The sequence below is a fragment of the Carcharhinus amblyrhynchos genome, chromosome 9, assembly GCF_965287045.1.
Source record: "Carcharhinus amblyrhynchos chromosome 9, sCarAmb.v2.hapA, whole genome shotgun sequence".
Taxonomy (NCBI): domain Eukaryota; kingdom Metazoa; phylum Chordata; class Chondrichthyes; order Carcharhiniformes; family Carcharhinidae; genus Carcharhinus; species Carcharhinus amblyrhynchos.
The window spans coordinates 22,021,157-22,041,207 of record NC_137332.1 but is presented as its reverse complement, the minus strand read 5'-3'; the positions used below and the strand labels follow the sequence as shown (position 1 = coordinate 22,041,207).

The window sequence follows — 20,051 nt, the reverse complement described above, 5'->3', positions numbered from 1 at the left end:
TGTCCACAATAAACTACTTGAACAATAAAATCCGTACCTTATTAATGTTGCATACGGAATTTTGTTTGAAACGTTTGTGCTTACCATGGTAAAGGAGGGCTAATGCTGAAGAATAAGACTTCCCATTCAGCGCAGCTTGTGTCAGTATCAAGAATGCCTACAGAGCAGAAGGAGACCATTTGGCCCATCGGGTCCACACTGACCACAACACCACCCTGGCCCTACCCCCGTAACCCCTCATATTTATCCTGCTAATTCTACCCTGACACTAGAGTTAATTTAGCATGGCCAATCAACCTAACCCACACATCTTTGGTTAAGTGCAACATGACAATTCAAGCTCCCTCTCCACTATCCTGTCTCTCTGATATTTTTTCTTCACCTTGTGACGTTGCTGAGTAAGACCAGTTTCCAATTTGTCCCTAAATGCTTTTCCAAAGAATCCATTGAATCCCGACAGTGAAGAAGAAGGCCATTCAACACATCGAGTCTGCACCAACCGCAATCCCAACCCATTTCTAGGAGGGTGGCCAAATCACTCTTTGGTGGGGGGTGGGGGGGTTGGCGTTGTGTATGGTTCCGCTGCCACTCTGCCTGCGGTGTGGGTGAAGGGGGGCAGGGGGCTGTGATCGGTCTGGGTAGCAGAGGGGTGGGGGGATAAAGGGGACAGTTAAGTTGTGGGGTGGTGCAATGTTTATAGGGGCCAGGGGGGAGGCATTATCCAGGCTGGGTACGATGTGGCAGAGGTGTGTTTTTCTGTTTTTTTAAATTGTGCATATGCAGTTGAAGGCCTCGATCGGAACTGCAGTGTTTTGGGCACAATAATTCCCGCCCACATGCTTGTGCAGCACGATTCAGAATCCCTGCTTTTTGTTCAATTGCGTACGGGGACACCTGAGAATGAGTTTTAAAGTCGGATCTGAAACACTCCCAGATTCAGCATTGAGAATCAAATGGTAAAATTGGGCCCTAAGTGTCAACTTAGCATGGCCAATTTACCTAAGCCGCACATCTTTGGAGTGTGGGAGGAAATCAGAGCACCCAGAGGAAACCTGCACAGAGAACGTGCAAACTCCACACAGACAGTGACCCAAGCTGGGAATCAAACCCAGGTCCCTGGTACTGTGAGGCAGCAGTGCTAACCACTGTGCCACCGAGCCGCTCAGGCAAAAGCTATGACTTTCCACCTTTCTTGGCAACACCTTTCCCTCTCTCCTCTCTTCCCTCTTCTGCTTCAGTTTGAATGTTTGAGATTCAGATTGTAACGTACGAGTTGTCATCACATCAGCAATGTGATGAGAAACCTGGAAATCAGTTGCTAATAAGTGTTAAAAAAATGATCAAATGCACCTCCCAGGTATTGTGTTGCATTTACACCCCTATACCCCCACCCTCCCATCCACTTCCAGTACTTCTGCATATTAAAATCCAGTCTATAGAATCTTACAATACAGAAGACCATTCAGCCCATTATGTATGTTCTATCTCTTTGATTTAGACTTACACCTTAGCATTTTCCCCTGTGCCCTTCTTTATTCCCGACACAAGTTAACCTGATGATATTATGCAGCTTTGTGCTATCATTTGCCAGCACTGTAGTGCTTCATCCTATAAGCTTGAAACTATTTATTTCAGGATTTTCACCCATTGAAATTCAGATGATCACGTAAATGCATTTATTGAACACAGAATCATAGAACATCAGGAAAATAAATTCTGTTTACAAGTAAAACTGAGGTGCACGTGGTTGGGTTATAGCCCTAACTTTGAGAAGCCTTAGGCCACTGAAAATAAATATCTACACCAGCTCGAAAGCCCAACATTAATCGGACGGACTAAGACGCTCTAAAATTTGACTATTTGGGATTCAGTGAATCACAGGGGAGATAGTCAGGTACTAATAATCCAGAGGCCAGGATAATGCTCTGGGGATATGGGTACAAATCCCACACGGCAACTGTTGGGATTTAGATTCAATTAACTAATCTGGAATGTGAAACTAGTGATGGTGCACAATATTATTGTTGATTGTCATAAAACCCATCTGGTTCACTGATCCTCTTCTGGGGAGGAAATCTGCTGTCCTTACCTGGTCTGGCCTACTTGTGACTCCAGATCCACAGTAATGTAGTTGACTCTCAACTGCCCTCTGAAATAGCCTACCAAGCCACTCCGTTCAAGGGCAATTAGAGATGGTCAACAAATGCTGGCCTTGCGAGTGATGCCCACTTGAAAGAATAAAGAAAAGAAAAATCCTTCTCAAATTCCCTGGCACATTCTGTGGCATTCAGATTCTTGTGGACACGGAGTCATGTGCCTAGTGTCGCACGGTGGCACAGTGGTTAGCACTGCTGCCTCATTGCGTCAGGGACACGGGTTAAATTCCATCCTTGGGTGACTGTCTGTTTGCACATTCTCCCCATCTGTTGGGTTTTCTCCAGGTGCTCCAGTTTCCTCCCACACTCCAAATATGTGCAGGTTGGCCGTGCTAAATTGCCCCTTACTGTCCCAAGATGTGTAAGTTTAGTTGGGTTAGCCATAGTAAATGCATGGGATTATGGGATAGAGTGGGATGTACTTTCACAGAGTTGGTGCACAGACGTGATGGGCTAGATGACCCCCTCCTGCACTATAGGGATTCTACGATAGTGTCACAGATCCTGTCAGCCAGTTACCTGTCTTCGAAGCCCACTGCTTTCAACATATGCCCCAGAAGTCAATGGTCTGATCCACAATAGTTAATTGCTACAGTTGTTATTTGTACTTTATGCATATATACACATAGACACAATGTGCTTAGCATTTGTGCTTATATAGTATGTATACAGAAAGAGATACTTTGTGAATGTTTTGAGTGTGTATACATGTACTGCAAAATACCAATTATAATGAAAGCAATGTTCAAACTGCACACATTCAATTGACCGACTCCATTGCTCCTGTTGTATTATTTCACTCAGTCCTCATGTTCCTACTGCAACGTGGCAGGGAGTCCAGCTCTTAGATTTGGCTTGAGAAATGTTGCATTCTTGGGACGTAAATACACCATTTCCACAGGTGAAGCTGGGCAGGCAGCTTTGATCCAAAACTTCAGTTAGTGCAAAGATCCCCATTCCATTACTTAGATGAGACACAGTCATCCACTCCAGTCATGGGGCTAAGGGACAGGTCTTAAACTCACAATGATTTTTTATCATCATGCAGAAATCATCTCTTTTCATACATTACTCTAGGCTGTTGGCTCATGGAGCATGCAGTCAACTTCAAGCTGTTTGATGTCTCTTTGAACAGGGACTGCCCACAGTGGATCAGTCTGTGAGCATCACTAGCTGGAACTATATGACCTCAGGTAGTGCTTCTATTTGCATGGGCCCAGGGGTGGCCTGTATTTCAAACTTCTTCTGCTGTGGCATCTATTCCAGCATAAGTGAAGTTTTCAAATAAAGCTGTGTTCACGTAAGCCTGTGGGAAGAAATGAACAAGTTCAAACACTAACTAATGGTATATTTATCTTCCCCTGCCTCCTCAAAGTACTGACATCTAGCTGGTTATGATGCCGTGGTCAATGACCACTTTCTAGCACCAAGTGGCAGTGGACAAAGGTGGATTGTCTGGGCATAGAAGGCATTATAGCCAGGGCTGACCTGGGGCAGCACTGTGGTACAGTGGCTAGCACTGCTGCCTCACAGTGTCAGGACCTGAGTTTGATTCCAGCCTTGAGCGATTGTGTGGAGTTTGCACATTCTCTCCGTGTCTGCGTGGGTTTCCTCTGGGCACTCTGGTTTCCTCCCACTGTCCTAGGTTAGGTGGATTAGACATGCTAAATTGTCCCTTAGTGTCCAAAGATGTGTAGGTTAGGGGGATTAGTGGGATAAGTATGTGGGGTTACGCAGATGGGACCTGGGTGGGATGTTCTGTCGGAGAGCCAGTGCAGATTCGATGGGCCAAATGGCCCCTTTCCGCACTACAGGGATTCTATGAACAATTGACATTCATTGCTGCAGCCTTTAGTTAGCATTGCCCAAAATACCTGACAGCCGCTGAGAATGGTATCCCTACCAACTCCCCAGTTAAAAATAGCCAGGTCAGCCCGTATCAGGATTTTTGAGCTTTGTACAACTCAGCCAAACCTGTCCCTCAGCTTCTCACTGGGTTAACTTACAGCCTCGATAAGGGAGCTTTTTATTCTATTTTTTGCTGCAAGATGCTTATAGTGATAGAAACAATTTCTCATTCTGTGTCGCCAATGCATCAGCCAGAGGGTAAACCCTACATCAAGCAGAAAAGTAGTACTAAATAACTGTAACATTTCTATTCCCCACAAATCATTGCCTTTTTACAATAGGATTGCTGATCTTGAGACAAATGTGGCCAAAGCAAGAGGCATTTTTTGCACTTTTACAATCACTCGGGGATAGGGTCTGAGTTGCCAATTTTGTTTCGCATAGGAACATTACTACACCGACCACATCACGACAGTTTGTATGAAATTGATACCCAGATTCCAGATCTGACTGTCCTATTCCACCATACTACCCTCTATCCCCTCTAAATATATATGTGATAACCCCTCAGGACTTGCATGGGGAAATCACTGATTGACTTCCCTGTAGGATTCACAGAACACAAGCTCCCTTACCAAGTAATTATCTTACCAAGTTGTATACCCATTCCTGTATAAAGCAGGACCTTGAGTGGGTCCATTATGATATTGCCACGGTTGAGGCCCATTTATGTTCACCACAGACTTGTGGTTTCCCTTTGTTTTGTGCAATAAAGCACTGTTCCCTTACAGCTGATTCCTGGAGTTACGATAATATACTTGTGAATTAAGAAAGCATAGAATTGAACCATTACGGTCAATACTTTCCAATTCAGGAGACATGGACTTAACGCTTTGGTTTATTGGACCCACCTGTGATCTGTCTCATCAGCTTTTGGCTAAGAGACAAAGTGAAAATTGAACTATTCTACATCAAAAACATTGGTATAGAAAAAATATTGTTAGCTTCATAACAGGCACCAAGACACATACACACAGAGGCCCATAACATTTCTTAGTGCTTGCCAGGTAACTATGCCAATGGTAAGGTGAGGTCGCTACTTGCTCTGGAGGCAGTGGGTGTTGTGTTTGGAGGTGGGGGGAGATGGAGACTGGCAACGACCTCTCCTCAAAGGTCAGTAGTTTGCTCAATTTTCTGGAGTATGGGGTAAAGTGGACACCAGAGAAGCTTGTAGTCCATCTTCACACTGGCCCCGCACCATAGAAATCATCCTTTCCGGGTGTATCACAGCTTGGTATGGCTCCTGCTCTGACCAAGATGGCAAGAAACTATAAAGGATCATGAATGAAGTCCAGTCCATCACGCAAACCAGCCTCCCATCCACTGACTCTGAAATTTCCCATTGCCTCAGAAAAGCAGCCAGCATAATTAAGGACCCCGTGCACCCAGGACATTCTCTCTTCCACCTTCTTCCATTGGGAAAAAAGATACAAAAGTCTGAGGCCACGTACTAACCAACTCAAGAATAACTTCTTCCCTGCTGCCTTCAGACTTTTCATAAAATAGAATCTCTACAGAACAGAAGGAGGCCATTCGGCCCATCAAGTCAGTATCAACCATAATCCCACCCAGACCTTAGTCCTGTAACTCCACACATTTACCCTGCTAATTCCCTGACACTAGGGTCAGCTTAGCATGGCCAATCCAACTAAGCTGCACATCTTTAGACTGTGGGGGGAAACCAGAGCACCCGGAGGAAACCCACGCAGACACGGAGAGAACGTGCAAACTCCACACACACAGTTACCCGAGATCAGAATTGAACCCGGGTCCCTGCCACTGTGAGGCAGCAGTGCTTTTGACAATGGGCCTACGATATATATTAAGTTGATCTTTCTCTTCACCCTATCAGTAACTGCAACACTATATTCTGCACCTTCTTCTTTCCTTTTCCCCTATGAACAGTATGCTTTGTCTGTATAGTGCGCAAGAAACAATACTATTTACTGTATACTAATACATGTGACAATAATGAATCAAATCAAAAACTCCAGTAAAGTTTGACATTAGACGAAGCTGATGGACATTTTCCCAGAGGACATGATGGCACCACCACCCAAGGGCCAATGTGTCTGCTGCCACAGAGGAAATACAGTGTCCTTGGCCTCCCAGTGAGGGGAACATTCTGGGCTGTGACCTTTGTGAACCCCACAGTTAGGGAGCTCTGCAGAGCTGATAAGAAGACTTGAGGGAAACATGGCTATTCCAGAAAAGTCTCAACTTAAGTCTGGACAAAATCTAACTGGTTATTTAGTTGAAGTTTTCACACATCACTGCTTTGTACACCTGCACACACTGTGCAGTCTGGACCTGCACCAGCTGCAGAAGAGGTGCCCTGTGGCTGTACAGTGAATACTAAGTTGTCAATACCAGCTGTTCTTGGGCTCTTTCTGTGACTGAGCACAACTCATGGTCTGTTCACCATCCCCACTACTTTCCCTCAGCTCAGTTACCTTTCTTGCTTCGAGCATTCGGTTCAGCTGCACTGAGATCTGTGCAAAGGTCGGTCGCTCATAGGGCCGGTCCCTCCAGCATTGCCTCATGAACTCGTAGCTAAGGAGGATTCAGATAAACAAAGATGCTCATTTACACCGGCGCACATAAAAATACTTCCGATTTTCTCATCAAATTTTAAAGTGACGCAGCAAGACATGCAGAGCAGTAGAAAGTCAGCTTGAGATTTGCTTGTTTAGTCAATCATGAATCTTCACCTGCTTATAAAAAGCAGGATAGATGACTTGAGAAAGAATTAAAAGGAGGTGAGAAAAGTAGGAAATAGACTGATTCAACAGAAAGAGTATGGCATCAAAAGTAAACAACAATTTATACTTGCATGGCATCTTTAACGCAATAAAACATGAGCATTCTGAAACAAAGTATGTCATGAGGGGCATAGATGAGGTGAATACCCAAGGTCTTTTCCCCAGGGTAGGAGAACCTGAGGGCATAGGTTTAAGATGAGAGGGGAAAGATTTAAAAAGAGATTTGAGGGGTAGCTTTTTCACACAGAGGGTGATGCATATATGGGATGAGCTGCCAGAGAAGGTGGCCGAGGCGGGTACGCCCTAGCTTCCTCTACACCCTAGCTATAACTGTAACATTACATTCCGCACCCTCTCCTTTCCCTCTCCTCGATGTACTCTATGTACAATATGCTTTGTCTGTATAGCACGCAAGAAACAATACTTTTCACTGCATCCCAATACATGTGATAAAAAAAAATATCAAATCAAATTAAATCAAATACAACATTTAAAAGACATTTGGACAGGTTCATGGATTGGAAATGTTTAGAGGGATATGGGCCAAGTGCAGGCAGATTGGACTAGTTCAGTTTAGCAAACCTGGTCAGCATGGACGAGTTGGGCCAAAGGGCCTGTTTCCGTGCTGTGTATCGCTATGCCTCTATGTATGACTCTGAGCCACACAAGGAGCTATTAGGTTACAGCACCAAAAGTTTGGTCAAAAGAGTAGCTTTTGAGGAATGTCTTAAAAAATAGAAAGTGTGGTGGGGATAGTTAGAGATGTAGGGGAGGGTATTCCAGAGCTTGGGTCAGAGGCAACTGAAAGCATGACCACCAATGTTGAAGCAGTTAAAATTGAGGGGTGCACACAAGGTTTGAATTAGAAAGGATGGAAATATCTTGGGAATACAGTGGTGCTGAAGGGGATTACTGAGATAGAGAGGGTACAGGCTAGGGAAGGATTTGAAAACAAAGATGACAATTTTAAAATTAAGATGTTGTTTGACTGGGCACCAATGTGGGTCAGCGAACACAGGGGTGATAGGGGAATGGAACCACAGCAACATCAGAGTTTTGGATGACTTCAAGTTTATAGAGGTGGACTCTTGGTAAAATGTCAGAAACCAGCAAGAAGTGCATTACAATAATCATGTCTAGAGGCAACCAAGGCATTATTGAGGTTTCAGCAGTTAATGAGCTGGGACAGAGTGGTGCTGGCAGCGTTATAGAGGTGGAAATAGACAGTCTTAATGGTGGCATGAATATGAGGTTGGAACCTCATCCCAGGATCAAATGTGACCAATTTGCAAACAGATTGGCTTAATTTTGGGCTGTTGCCAGGGAACGGGATGGATTCGGTAGCTAAGGAACAAAGTTTGGAGCAGGTACTGCAAACAATGGTTTCGATCTTCCTAATATTTAACTGAAGAAAATTTCTGCTCATCCATTACAGGGTGTCAGGTAAGCAGTCTGATAACTTAGCAACAGTGGAAGAGTTGAGAGCGGTGATGGTGAGATAAAGCTGTGTTTCATCAGTGTACATGCGAAAAATAACCCTGCCTTTGGATGATCACTAAAGGGCAGCATGTAGATGAGAAATACGGCCAAGGATGGATTCTTAGGGGACAGCAAAGGTACCAATGTGGGAGCAAACAGAGAAGCCATTGCATATGATTCTCTGCCTATGATTCAACAGTTGAGAATTAAACCTGGGGACAGCAATCCCATGCAGCTGAATGATAGCGGAGAGGCACTGAAAGAGGACGGTAGGTTGATCGTGTCAATGGCTGTAGACAGGTCAAGAAGGAGGAGGTGGGATGTTTTACCTTTGCTACAATCATGCATGACTTTGATAAGAGCCATCTTCTGCTCTATAGCAGGATCGAAGTTCCTGGGTGGCATAGTGGTTAGCACCGTTGCCTCAAAGTGCCAGGACCTGGGTTCAGTTCTGGCCTTGGGTGACTGTCCGTGTGGAGATTGCACATTCTCCTCATGCCTGCATGGGTTTTCACTGGGTGCCCTGGTTTCTTCCCACATTCCAAAGATACGCAGGTTAGATGGACTGGCCATGTTAAATCACCCCTTAGTGTCCAAAGATGTGTAGTTTGGGGGAATGCGTGGGGTTACGGCGCTAGGTGGCGGGGAGGGCCTGGGTGAGATGCTCTTTGGGAAAGGCAGTGCAGATTTGATGGGCTGAATGGCCTGTTTTTGCAAGTAGGGATTCCATGGCTCTATGGAAAGATGGGAATGGATGGTGGTAACATATTCAAGCACTTTGGGGAGGAAAAGGATTTGGAATTGGGATGGTCGCTTGCAAGGATGATGGGGTCAAGGGTTGGTTTTTGGAGGAGGAGTGGATTGTTTATTCACAGAGTTGAAAATATATTCTATAAAAACTGTGAGAATTCCCTATTGAAGACAAATTCCCTATTTAAAGACAAGGGAGAACATACCTCATTGGAGAACATATACCCTATGATAGAAATGATAGATGAGATTTCCAGATGAAATAGGAGTATATAGTTTGGTATTGTATTGGGATGGATAGAAGTTATAATAGAAGTTTATAAAATTATGAAGGGCATAGATAGGGTGAACAGTTGGAAGCTTTTTCCCAGGTCAGAAATGACAAACACAAATGGTCACAAGTTCAAGGTAAGGGGGGGCAAAGTTCAATACAAATATCCGGGGTCGTTTTTTACACAGAGGATGGTGGGGGCCTGGAGTGCACTACCAAGCAAGGTGGTTGAGGCAGACACGCTAGGATCATTTAAGACTTATCTAGATAGCCACATAAACAGACTGAGAATAGAGGGGTATAAACGGATGGTCTAGTTAGGAACATATGATCAGTGCAGGCTTGGAGGGCCGAAGGGCCTTGTTGTTCTTTGGATTTTCCTTTGCATTCTTTGCATGCAGCCTTGTGTACATGTAAATATACATATCCTAACACAAACATGCATAGATAAACAATCTGAAAAGAGGACAGTAAAAATTCTTACAGATCATTGTAAGATTGAAGAATGATCTTCACTATTAAAAGAAATTGATCTGAATGGAGAGGGTAGATATTTGAAAGGAATATATAAGTTGTGGTGCACATGGAATGAAATCCTCACCAATGTAAAATAAAGAGAGAGAGGTTAAAGAGACAAAAGTCTTCAGGGTATAACTCAACAGATTGGGACTGCAGAGTCAGTAAGACAACTGCATCTCTGAGAGAATTAGCTTGTGATTACTCACACTTCGTCATCACAGTTGAGAGGTTTCTCCATTCGGAAGCCCTGTGGTAATTTTTCATAGAGTTCTGCACATGTCATTCCACAATACGGTGTCCCACCTAACAATGACCAGACATCAATTAGTGCAAAATAAGTACAGGCACTTGGCAGCCTTTCTGTTTTAAATTTAGAAACCTAGATAAAAGATCATGATCCATAAAACAGGCTACCACCAAGTTTGAAAACAATAAGAGGGAAGGTGGGTGGTTGTGTAGTTGCGATGTTTCTGGACTAGTAATGAAGAGAATGTGAGTTCGTAACCCACCATAGATGGCTGTTTGAGCATTTGATTCAGTTTAAATAAAAAGCTAATAAAAATATACAGTGGCATCCATGTCATCTCTGGAGATTCTGATCATTTAAAAAACAAAATCAACGCAAAGGTATTGCAAAGAAGTGAGAGAGAGAGACATTGTAAGCAGAAGGAAGAATAGAGGAGACATGGAAACATAAATGCAACCGCTCACACTCACGCAAAATAAACCGATTCTCCAGCACACTACAAAAATACAGGGCTGATCTCACTCACCAAGGCTGACAATCTCCCATAACAACACTCCAAATGACCAGCTGAAAAAAGATAAAATTCATGTGTGAATCATTTATAACCCAACTGACAGACAACATAATTTGACCAGCATGTGCAAGAATTGAATGCTGACAGTGGGGGGTACCATGCTGACAGATTCAAGCAGCAAGTGGGCACTGAGAGCGGGCAGTAATCCTGGGTAGTTCTGAGTAATAACTGGACATTGACAATGGGGCCGACTACCTCGACAGTGGGCACTCATAGTGGGATGTCCTAAATGCACAGTTTCTAAGCTGTAACTGAACTCATTATGGGACGAAAGTGAGTATTTAGTCCTTATGGTTGTCTTCTATGTGACGTGCTATACAGTTTGTAGAATGAGTCCTTTTACAAGTGTTACACCCTTAGAATAGTTTGAATCGTTGTACATACTGACTTATGAAGATGGCACCATGTAGAAGTAGAAAGGAATTGTTACCATGTAGTAGCACCCTTGTTGTGAGGTGATTCATACCATTTGGTGGGCCTTAATGAAGTCTTTATAATCTTGAGTGGGTTGACTGTATGCATTTATTGTCTGTAAGAATTTTGTACATGCATAAGACCATAAGATATAGGAGCAGAATTAGGCCATAACCTTCTTGTCATCAATTTTTGGCATGTTATTTGTGTCTTTCACCATGAAGACCGACAAAAATACCCGTTCAATGCTGTGGCCATTTCCTCATTTCCTGTTATTAAATCCCCCATCTCATCCTCTAAAGGATCAATATTTACCTTACCATCACTTGTACTTTTTATATATTTGTAGAAACCTTTGCTACCTGTTCTTATATTTTGAGCCAGTTTACTCTCATAATCTATCTTACTTACTTTTCTTTATAGCTTTTCTTGTGGCTTTCTGTTGACCTTTAAAGATTTCTCAATCCTCTAGTTTCCCACTAATCAAGTCTGCTGTGCCATTCAATCATGGCTGGTAATTTTCTCAACCCCATTCTCCTGCTTTCCCCCCATAATCTTTGATCCCCTTACTACTCAAGAACTTAACTATCTCTGTCTCAGTGACCTGGCCTCCACAGCCTGCTGCGGCAATGAATTCCATAGATTCACCATCCTCTGGTTGAAGAAATTCCTCCTCATCTCAGTTCTAAAGGGTTTTCCCTCGGATGTGCCCTCGGATCCTAGTCTCTCCTACTAATGGAAACATCTTCTTCAAGTGTTCAAGCTAGGAGCTGTACACCACGCGGCTTTGTCTAACATTAGATCGATTCCTGGACTCCTGGTCATGTGTTCATTTACATCATTGTGGGCGGTACTGTACTCGATACCATGTTAACTCTATATGTGCCAGACCCTTATACTATAACCCCCACTTCAGCAGCAAGCGCATTGCAGGCTCCTTTACATAGAACATAGAACATAGAATGCTACAGCACAAACAGACACTTTGGCCCACAAGTTGCGCCAATCATATCCATACCTACCAGGCCATAGAACTACCTACAACTCTCAATCCCATGTACTCATCCAGAAGTCTTTTAAAAGACCCCAGCGAGTTCACCTCTACCACCAACGACGGCAGCCGATTCCACTCACTCGCCACCCTCTGAGTGAAAAACTTACCCCTAACATCTCCTCTGTACCTACTCCCCAGCACCTTTAACCTGTGTCCTGAAGATTTAGTTGCCTGAAGATTCATGGTGGCACTTTCCCTTTATTCTATGCTTGTCACTTGCTCATCCCCTGCCTAGGCTTGAGCTGCTAATGGATTGAGATGCTTTTGGAGGCTTCCAGAACTTTTGTCATCTCAATTTCACCTGGGATGCAACTTTCTTCCCATGGTTCCCTACACTGAGACGATCTGAAGCAACAGAAATCCAGGAAAGGCTTTGTTTTATTTTGAGTATCTCGCGCTGCACATCACTGAACGCGCAAACTGTGTGGTTGAATGAGCGCCAGCTGCTTCCTGAGAAAAGTTATCTTTACTCGCACGGTTCCAACTGAGGGCATCGGCGAACAGAGTCATATTTCCTGCAGAATCAGTGATAACAAAATATAGGAACTGCTCCCCAGGAGTGCAAACCTACTCAGCATTATCAGCATTCAATCATTGCAGTGCGTCAGTCCTATCTTCAGTATCTACCGCACGGAGTCCATAGCTAAAGATAAATGCTGCCCCTGGGTGAAAGAAATTGATCATTCAACCAAATAACAGTAACAGTAAGATGCTGAACATCAATAAAACAGGTCCTTGAAGAAATGACAACAAGCAAACTAGATGCCTTGATGAAGGAACAGGTGACAGTGAAGGCTTCTGGGGATTTCTTGTTGTCGTGAAAATAAATAGCTAGTTATGCTGTGAAGATTAAACCTGTCGGATATGAGGAACGGCGCATTGAGAATTGTTTTGTGGCTAACTGAAAGAGGCAGAAAGGGATACAATGATAGCAGTCCAACTAAATACCAACTAACTAAAGGTTAAGGTGTACAGGGAGTGGGAGAAGTAAGAAGTAAAGGTTACCTCAATGATTGGGGATGCAAAGTATTATGTCTGGGCCATGATTCTCCCATCCCGCTGCATTTTTACTGGTCCCAAGAGCTGGCCAACATTTGTCATCCATCCATAATTGTCCTTGAGAGGCTGGTGGTGGGCTGCCTTTTAGAACTTTTATGGTCTATCTGGTGGAGGTATAACTACAATTTCCAGTAGGGAGGGAGTTCCAGGGTTTTAAACCAGCGACACTGAAGGAACAGCAATATATCTCTAAGTTAGGTTGGCAAGTGCTTGGTGGTGAACTTGCTGGTGGTGGTGTTCCCTATAGCTCTGGTAAACCTGGGAATTCTAACATTTATACTGGTCCCCAACTGCGCACTGTTTAAGCAGACGCTGCTGAGTAAATAGATGTTATTTGTTGTAAAAATAGACTGCTTGTTGTGAGTCCTGCTTGAAGTCCTACCCTGCCTGTAACACACTGGCTACAAGCGGTGCCAAGACTCTGGAGGACAGCATCAAGTCAGTCACCACTGCCATAAACATCTGTATGGAATGACAGGGGGCTGGTTTCAATAATATTTCTGTTCAATTTAAAAATGGAACTGCTTGTGGTATAAACAGAGAATTATCTGTAAATTTATGATTATTAATGCACAAAGCAGTAAAGTATTGGTAGAACATCAAAAGCCATGGCCTACTTTGGTTAGTTTGATCTAAGTAAGAAGCAGGAGGGGAATTTTGTCTTCAGTAATAATTGGGAGATGGATCCTTTCAATAATTAATGATTCACTAACAAAAGTTTATTCTTAGAAATCATGAGGGCTGCTTTCAATTTCAGTGTAAAACAAGCGCTCTCTGATTAGTCTGTTATACACACACCCGTGACTTTACTCTCTCCTTAGCTCAGTAGAGAGGGAGATTGGGCAGGGTGTGTAATGGACACCAGCTTAATGTCCCCCTTCCTGCATACGTAAAGTTGGAAGTCTAACCCTGTTGTTTAGGCACAGCATGGTTCTATTCTCCCTCTTCATAGGGGAAGGGTTGTTGATCGTGGCTTGTGCCCCAACATCACCTTGGGACAACACAGCAAGAACTACCTTAGCTGGGGGGCGGCACGGTGGCACAGTGGTTAGCAGTGCTGCCTCACAGCTCAAGGGACTCAGGTTCTATTCCCAGCTTGAGTCACTGTCTGTGTGGGGACTGCACGTTTTACTTGTGTCTGCGTGGGTTTCCTCCAGGTGCTCCAGTTTCCTTCTACAGTCTGAAAGATGTGCTGGTTAGGTGCAGCAGCAATGCAAAATTCTCCCTCAATGTACCTGAACAGGCGTCGGAGTGTGGCGACTAGGGGATTTTCACAGTAACTTCATTGCAGTGTTAATATAAGCCTACTTGTGACACTAATAAATAAAATTTATCTGCTACAGAGGTTGAAGCTATGCTGTTGGCACTGTTCTGCACCACACTCTAGTCAGCTGAGCTATCTGAGCTCTAGACAGCTCCATCAGAAGATTGTTAATTCTTGTTTTGCCTCAGAAGGTTTCAAAGCTAGACCACTGGTTGAATAATATATCAAATTGACATAAACAAGAACTACTCCAAAATCCCTTTTCTAATTATTGGTTACTCACACATCACTTTTTGTTGTATAGACGCTGTAGTTCAAGGACTCGATTGCCATCCAGCGCACAGGGAGACGCCCCTAAACAGTTCACAGGGAAATAAAATACTGTCCTGAATAAGGTCCATTCCAGAACAATGATTACAGGTCAACGTACAAAAATACAATGGATTCCTTGTGATAAGGAGAAAATGTAACATTTGTATGAAGTTGAGGAACTAGAACTATGCAGCCAATTTGCACGCAGCAAGATCCCCTAAATAGATCAGATGAACTGTTTGCTGGAGCTGAGAGAGAGAGAGCTAAGATTTTACCTGTTAAAAACCTGTTTAAAATAAGTTTAAAGCACTTTACTCTTTGTAGAACTGTTTAAAGCATTTATTTATTGTATTTACTGCTTTAAGAATTCTGAGGGTGTGGTGAAAAGGCATTTGTGGACCAGCCTGCTTTAATTATGAAGGGGCCACACGGTGAAGCCTTCCATTGTTTGCTGGAGCTGAGAGAGAGAGAGCTAAGATTTTACCTGTTAAAAACCTGTTTAAAATAAGTTTAAAGCACTTTACTCTTAGTAGAACTGTTTAAAGCATTTATTTATTGTACTTACTGCTTTAAGAATTCTGAGGGTGTGGTGAAAAGGCATTTGTGGACCAGCCTGCTTTAAATCAGCGCCAGGTTTAAAAGGAGGCCTGGTGTAGACAGCGGGCAGCGTCTGAGCGGGCAGCGGAGTGAGTGGGAAGCAGAGTGAGTTAATAGGGCTTAATATCAAAAAGGGCTGGAAGGAAAAAGGCCAGGTGAGTTTGTTTGAAAAAAAAACAAGGAAAAAAAAATTTTTTCAAAACTACTACAGCAAGAAACAAGAAAAAAAAAATTTTCCCCATAAAAAATTACAGTGAATAATGGAGGGGCATGTGATGTGTGGTTTCTGTATGATGTGGGAACTGGCGGACCCCAGGGTCCTTCCCAGTGACCATGTCTGCAGTAAGTGCAGGTTGCTGGAGGAGCTCCAGCTCAAGGTGGATGAGCTGGCCTCTGAGCTACAGACACTGAGGCTCATCAGGGGGAGAGAGGGTGCCCCTAGACTGGCTAAATCTAAGGGTCAGGGACAAAAGGGGGCTGCTGGGAGGAGGAGGAAGGGGGGTGAGGAGCGGAGGCCTCAGCCTCTTAATCTGCATAACAGGTTTGAGGTTCTTGCTTCCAGTCTGGAAGAGGACGAGGCAGGTGAGGTTGGTGAGCAAACTGCACACGGTACAGTGATGCAGCAGGACATAGGCAAAGAGAAGGGGAAAAGGAACGTAGTAGTGATTGGAGATAGTGGGGTGAAGAGTATTGACACTGTCCTTTGTCACAATGACAAAGTGCACAGAAGGGTGTGTTGTCTGCCTGGTGCTCGGGTACAGGATGTTGCAGCTGGGCTGCAGAGGAACCTGGAGTGGGAGGGTGAGAACCCGGTCGTTGTAGTACATGTGGGTGCCGGCGACGTAGGCAAAGTGCGGACTGAGGATCTGGGGAGGGAGTATGAGAAGCTGGGAATGGAATTAAAAAGTAGAACCGACAAGGTGGTCGTCTCTGGGCTACTGCCTGAACTGAGTGCAGACGGGCGTAGGGTTGACAGGATAAAGGAAGTGAATGGGTGGCTCAGGGATTGGTGTGGGAGGAATGGGTTCGAATTTATGGGGCATTGGCACCAGTATTGGGGTAGGTGGGACTTGTTCGGGCGGGATGGGGTTGGTCTGAATCGTGCTGGGACCAGAGTGTTGGCGAATCGAGTAAAGAGGACTGTAGAAAGGGCTTTAAACTAATTAGGGGGGGGGAGGATGCGAGGGTAGGTGACGCTACGAGGTCTAAAGTTAAGGATAGGGTACAGGTAAGGGAAGAGGCCGAGGATGTCCCAATTGGTGGCGTTACGGCAAATAGGGTCCAGGTGAAGGCTGGGATGAAAGCGCTTTATCTGAATGCACGAAGCATTCGGAATAAAGTGGATGAGCTGGTGGCGCAGATCGACACAAATGGATACGATCTGGTGGCCATTACAGAGACGTGGCTGCAAGGTGACAGGGACTGGGAGATGAATGTACAGGGCTATCAAGTGTTTAGGAAGGATAGGCAGGAGGAAAGAGGGGGTGGCGTAGCTCTGCTGATTAAGGATAGTATCAAGGTGGTAGCAAGGGATGATATCGGAGCCAAAGAGCAGAACGTGGAATCGTTGTGGGTGGAGATTAGGAACAGCAAAGGGAGGAAGACGCTGGTGGGTGTCGTCTATAGGCCCCCGAATAATGATCTGGAGGTGGGGCGGGCTGTTAACACGCAAATAAGTGCGGCGTGCAGGAATGGGACGGCAGTAGTTATGGGAGATTTCAATCTGCATATTGATTGGTCGACCCATGTTGGACGAGGTGGGCTCGAGGAGGAGTTCTTGGAATGCTGCCGGGATAATTTCCTTGAACAGTGTGTGTTGGAGCCGACGAGGGAGCGAGCTATCTTGGATCTGGTGCTATGTAATGAGGCGGGTAGAATTAGGGACCTTGCGGTGAAGGATCCTCTTGGAGAGAGTGATCATTGTATGGTGGAGTTTCTGGTGCAGATGGAGGAGGAGAAAGTGGGTTCCCGGACACGCGTCCTTTGTTTGAATAGAGGGGAGTATGGTAGGATGAGAGAAGAATTGGCGAATGTGGACTGGGGGAGTGCGTTGGAAGGTAGGTCTGCTGAGGAGCAGTGGAGGATCTTTAAGGAGATCTTTCTTGGTGCTCAGCAGAAATTTATTCCGATGGTTAAAAAGGACAGTAGGAAGAGAGGTAATAAGCCGTGGATAACGAAGGAGGTGAAGGAAAGTGTTAAATTAAAAGCGGAGGAATTTAGAGTAGCTAAGAGCAGTGGGCGAGAAGAGGATTGGGAAAGGTTTAAATGTCAACAAAGATTGACAAAGAAGTTGATAAAGGAGGGTAGGAGAAGCTATGAGGCTGGGCTAGCACTTAATATAAAAAAGGATAGCAAGAGTTTTTATAAATATATAAAAAGGAAGAGGCTGGCTAGGGTGAACGTTGGTCCTTTAGAGGATGAGAAAGGGGAGCTAGTGGTAGGGGATGGGGATATGGCTAAGGTCTTGAATAACTTTTTTGTTTCTGTCTTCACGGAGGAGGACGTGAATAATTTGCCGGGTGTTAGAGATGGAAAGGTGGTAGGAATGGAGGGTCTTAATGACATTACTGTTACTAGAGAGGTGGTGCTCGACAGACTGGAGGGGCTGATTGTGGACAAGTCCCCAGGACCGGATGGAATGCATCCGAGGGTTCTGAAAGAAATGGCGGAGGTTATAGTGGATGCCTTGGTGGTTATTTTCCAGATGTCGCTGGATTCCGGGGAAGTGCCGGAAGATTGGAAAACGGCTAATGTTATGCCGTTGTTTAAGAAGGGTGCCAGGCAAAAGGCGGGGAATTATAGGCCAGTTAGTTTAACGTCTGTGGTAGGTAAAATGTTAGAATCCGTCATTAAGGAGGAAATTGCGAGGCATCTTGAAGGGAATTGCTTGATAGGGCGGACGCAACACGGTTTCATTAAAGGGAAGTCGTGTCTGACAAATTTACTGGAGTTCTATGAGGATGTGTCTAGGGCAGTGGATAGAGGAGAGCCGGTGGATGTGGTCTTTCTGGATTTTCAGAAGGCGTTTGACAAGGTACCTCACAAGAGGTTATTGCAGAAGGTCAGGGGACATGGAGTTGGGGATAGGGTGTTAGCGTGGATAGAGGATTGGTTGTCAAATAGGAGGCAGAGAGTGGGGGTCAATGGGTGCTATTCGGATTGGCGGTTGGTGACTAGTGGGGTGCCCCAGGGGTCGGTGCTGGGGCCTCAGCTATTTACCATTTATATAGATGATCTGGAGGAGGGAACCGAGTGCAGGGTGTCGAAATTTGCTGATGACACCAAGATTGGGGGAAAGGCAAATTGTGCGGAGGGTGTGGAGAGTCTGCAGAAGGATCTAGATAGGCTGGGCGAATGGGCCAGGAAATGGCAAATGGAATTTAATGTTGGCAAGTGTGAGGTGGTCCACTTTGGTAGGAAGAATGGTAGGAAGGACTATTACTTACGTGGCGAAAAACTGCAGCAGGCGACGGTGCAGAGGGACCTCGGGGTCCTTGTGCATGAGTCGCAAAAACCCAGCTTGCAGGTGCAGCAGGTGGTCAGGAAGGCGAATGGGATGCTGGCCTTCATAGCGAGGGGGATTGAATATAAAAGTAGGGAGGTCTTGCTGCAGCTGTATAGGGCATTGGTGAGGCCGCAGCTGGAGTACTGTGTGCAGTTTTGGGCGCCGCACCTGCGCAAGGATATTTTGGCCCTGGAGGGAGTGCAGAGGAGGTTTACTAGGCTGATACCGGAGTTGAGGGGATTGAGCTATGAGGAGAGGCTGAATAAACTAGGCTTGTACTCGTTAGAGTTTAGAAGAATGAGGGGAGATCTCATTGAGACGTATAAGATGATGAATGGGATGGATAGGATAGAGGTGGAGAGACTCTTCCCGCTCAAAAAAGACAGTAGGACTAGGGGGCACAGCCTCAAGATAAAGGGGAGGCGGTTTAGAACGGAGTTGAGGAGGAACTTCTTCACTCAAAGGGTGGTGAATCTCTGGAATTCTCTGCCCGTTGAAGTGGTGGAGGTTGCCTCGCTAAATATTTTTAAGAAGCGGGTTGATGGGTTCTTGATAAGAGAGGGGATTAAGGGTTATGGGGAGAGGGCGGGAAAGTGGAACTGAGCCACAACAGATCAGCCATGATCTTATTGAATGGCGGGGCAGGCTCGAAGGGCTAGATGGCCTACTCCTGCTCCTATTTCTTATGTTCTTATGTTCTTATGTTCTTAACTACTTGCATTTGTTGAAGAAAAAAATGTTGACCTAAAAGTTGCTGTGAACAACACTATAGAATCATTAATATCCACTCGTACCACAGGAACAAGTTGACTTGGCCTCAATCACAGAATCATTACGGCAAAGAAGGAAGCCATTGGGCCCATCGTGTCAGCACTGACTCTCCATATCAGCAATTTGCCAAATGCCATTTGGCCCACTTCATCCTGTAACCCTGCATATCCCTCCTTCTCCGATAATAATCCAATTCCCTTTGTGCCTCCAGCACACTCAGGCAGCACATTCCAGAACTTAATCACTCACTGTGTGTAACTTCATATCTCATCTGAAGGATGGCTCTCATAAACAAAGCAGCCCTCCTCAAGAGTGCAGTCCCATGTGCACATAGATTACAGGCTGGAGTCATTATCAGTGCAGAACAATATGGTCAACATCGTTCACAAGAAAAGTGGAAAACACCATA

The 20,051-nt window shown here is 44.9% G+C and overlaps 1 protein-coding gene across 2 annotated transcripts in view; it reads right to left on the bottom strand.

The window, feature by feature from the left end:
* Positions 1–1,662: 1,662 nt before the first annotated feature.
* The window catches only part of tie1 (tyrosine kinase with immunoglobulin-like and EGF-like domains 1), a 98,547-nt gene continuing 80,158 nt past the window's right edge, over positions 1,663–20,051 (bottom strand). For both annotated transcript variants that reach the window (XM_080195302.1, XM_080195303.1), the window contains exons 20-24: positions 14,741–14,811; positions 10,619–10,659; positions 10,052–10,148; positions 6,518–6,617; positions 1,663–3,462 (exon numbers count right to left, since the gene is read on the bottom strand). In XM_080195302.1, coding sequence (XP_080051428.1) covers positions 3,391–3,462; positions 6,518–6,617; positions 10,052–10,148; positions 10,619–10,659; positions 14,741–14,811 — 381 coding nt within the window. In that variant the 3' untranslated portion in view covers positions 1,663–3,390. The remainder of the gene's footprint in view (positions 3,463–6,517; positions 6,618–10,051; positions 10,149–10,618; positions 10,660–14,740; positions 14,812–20,051) is intronic.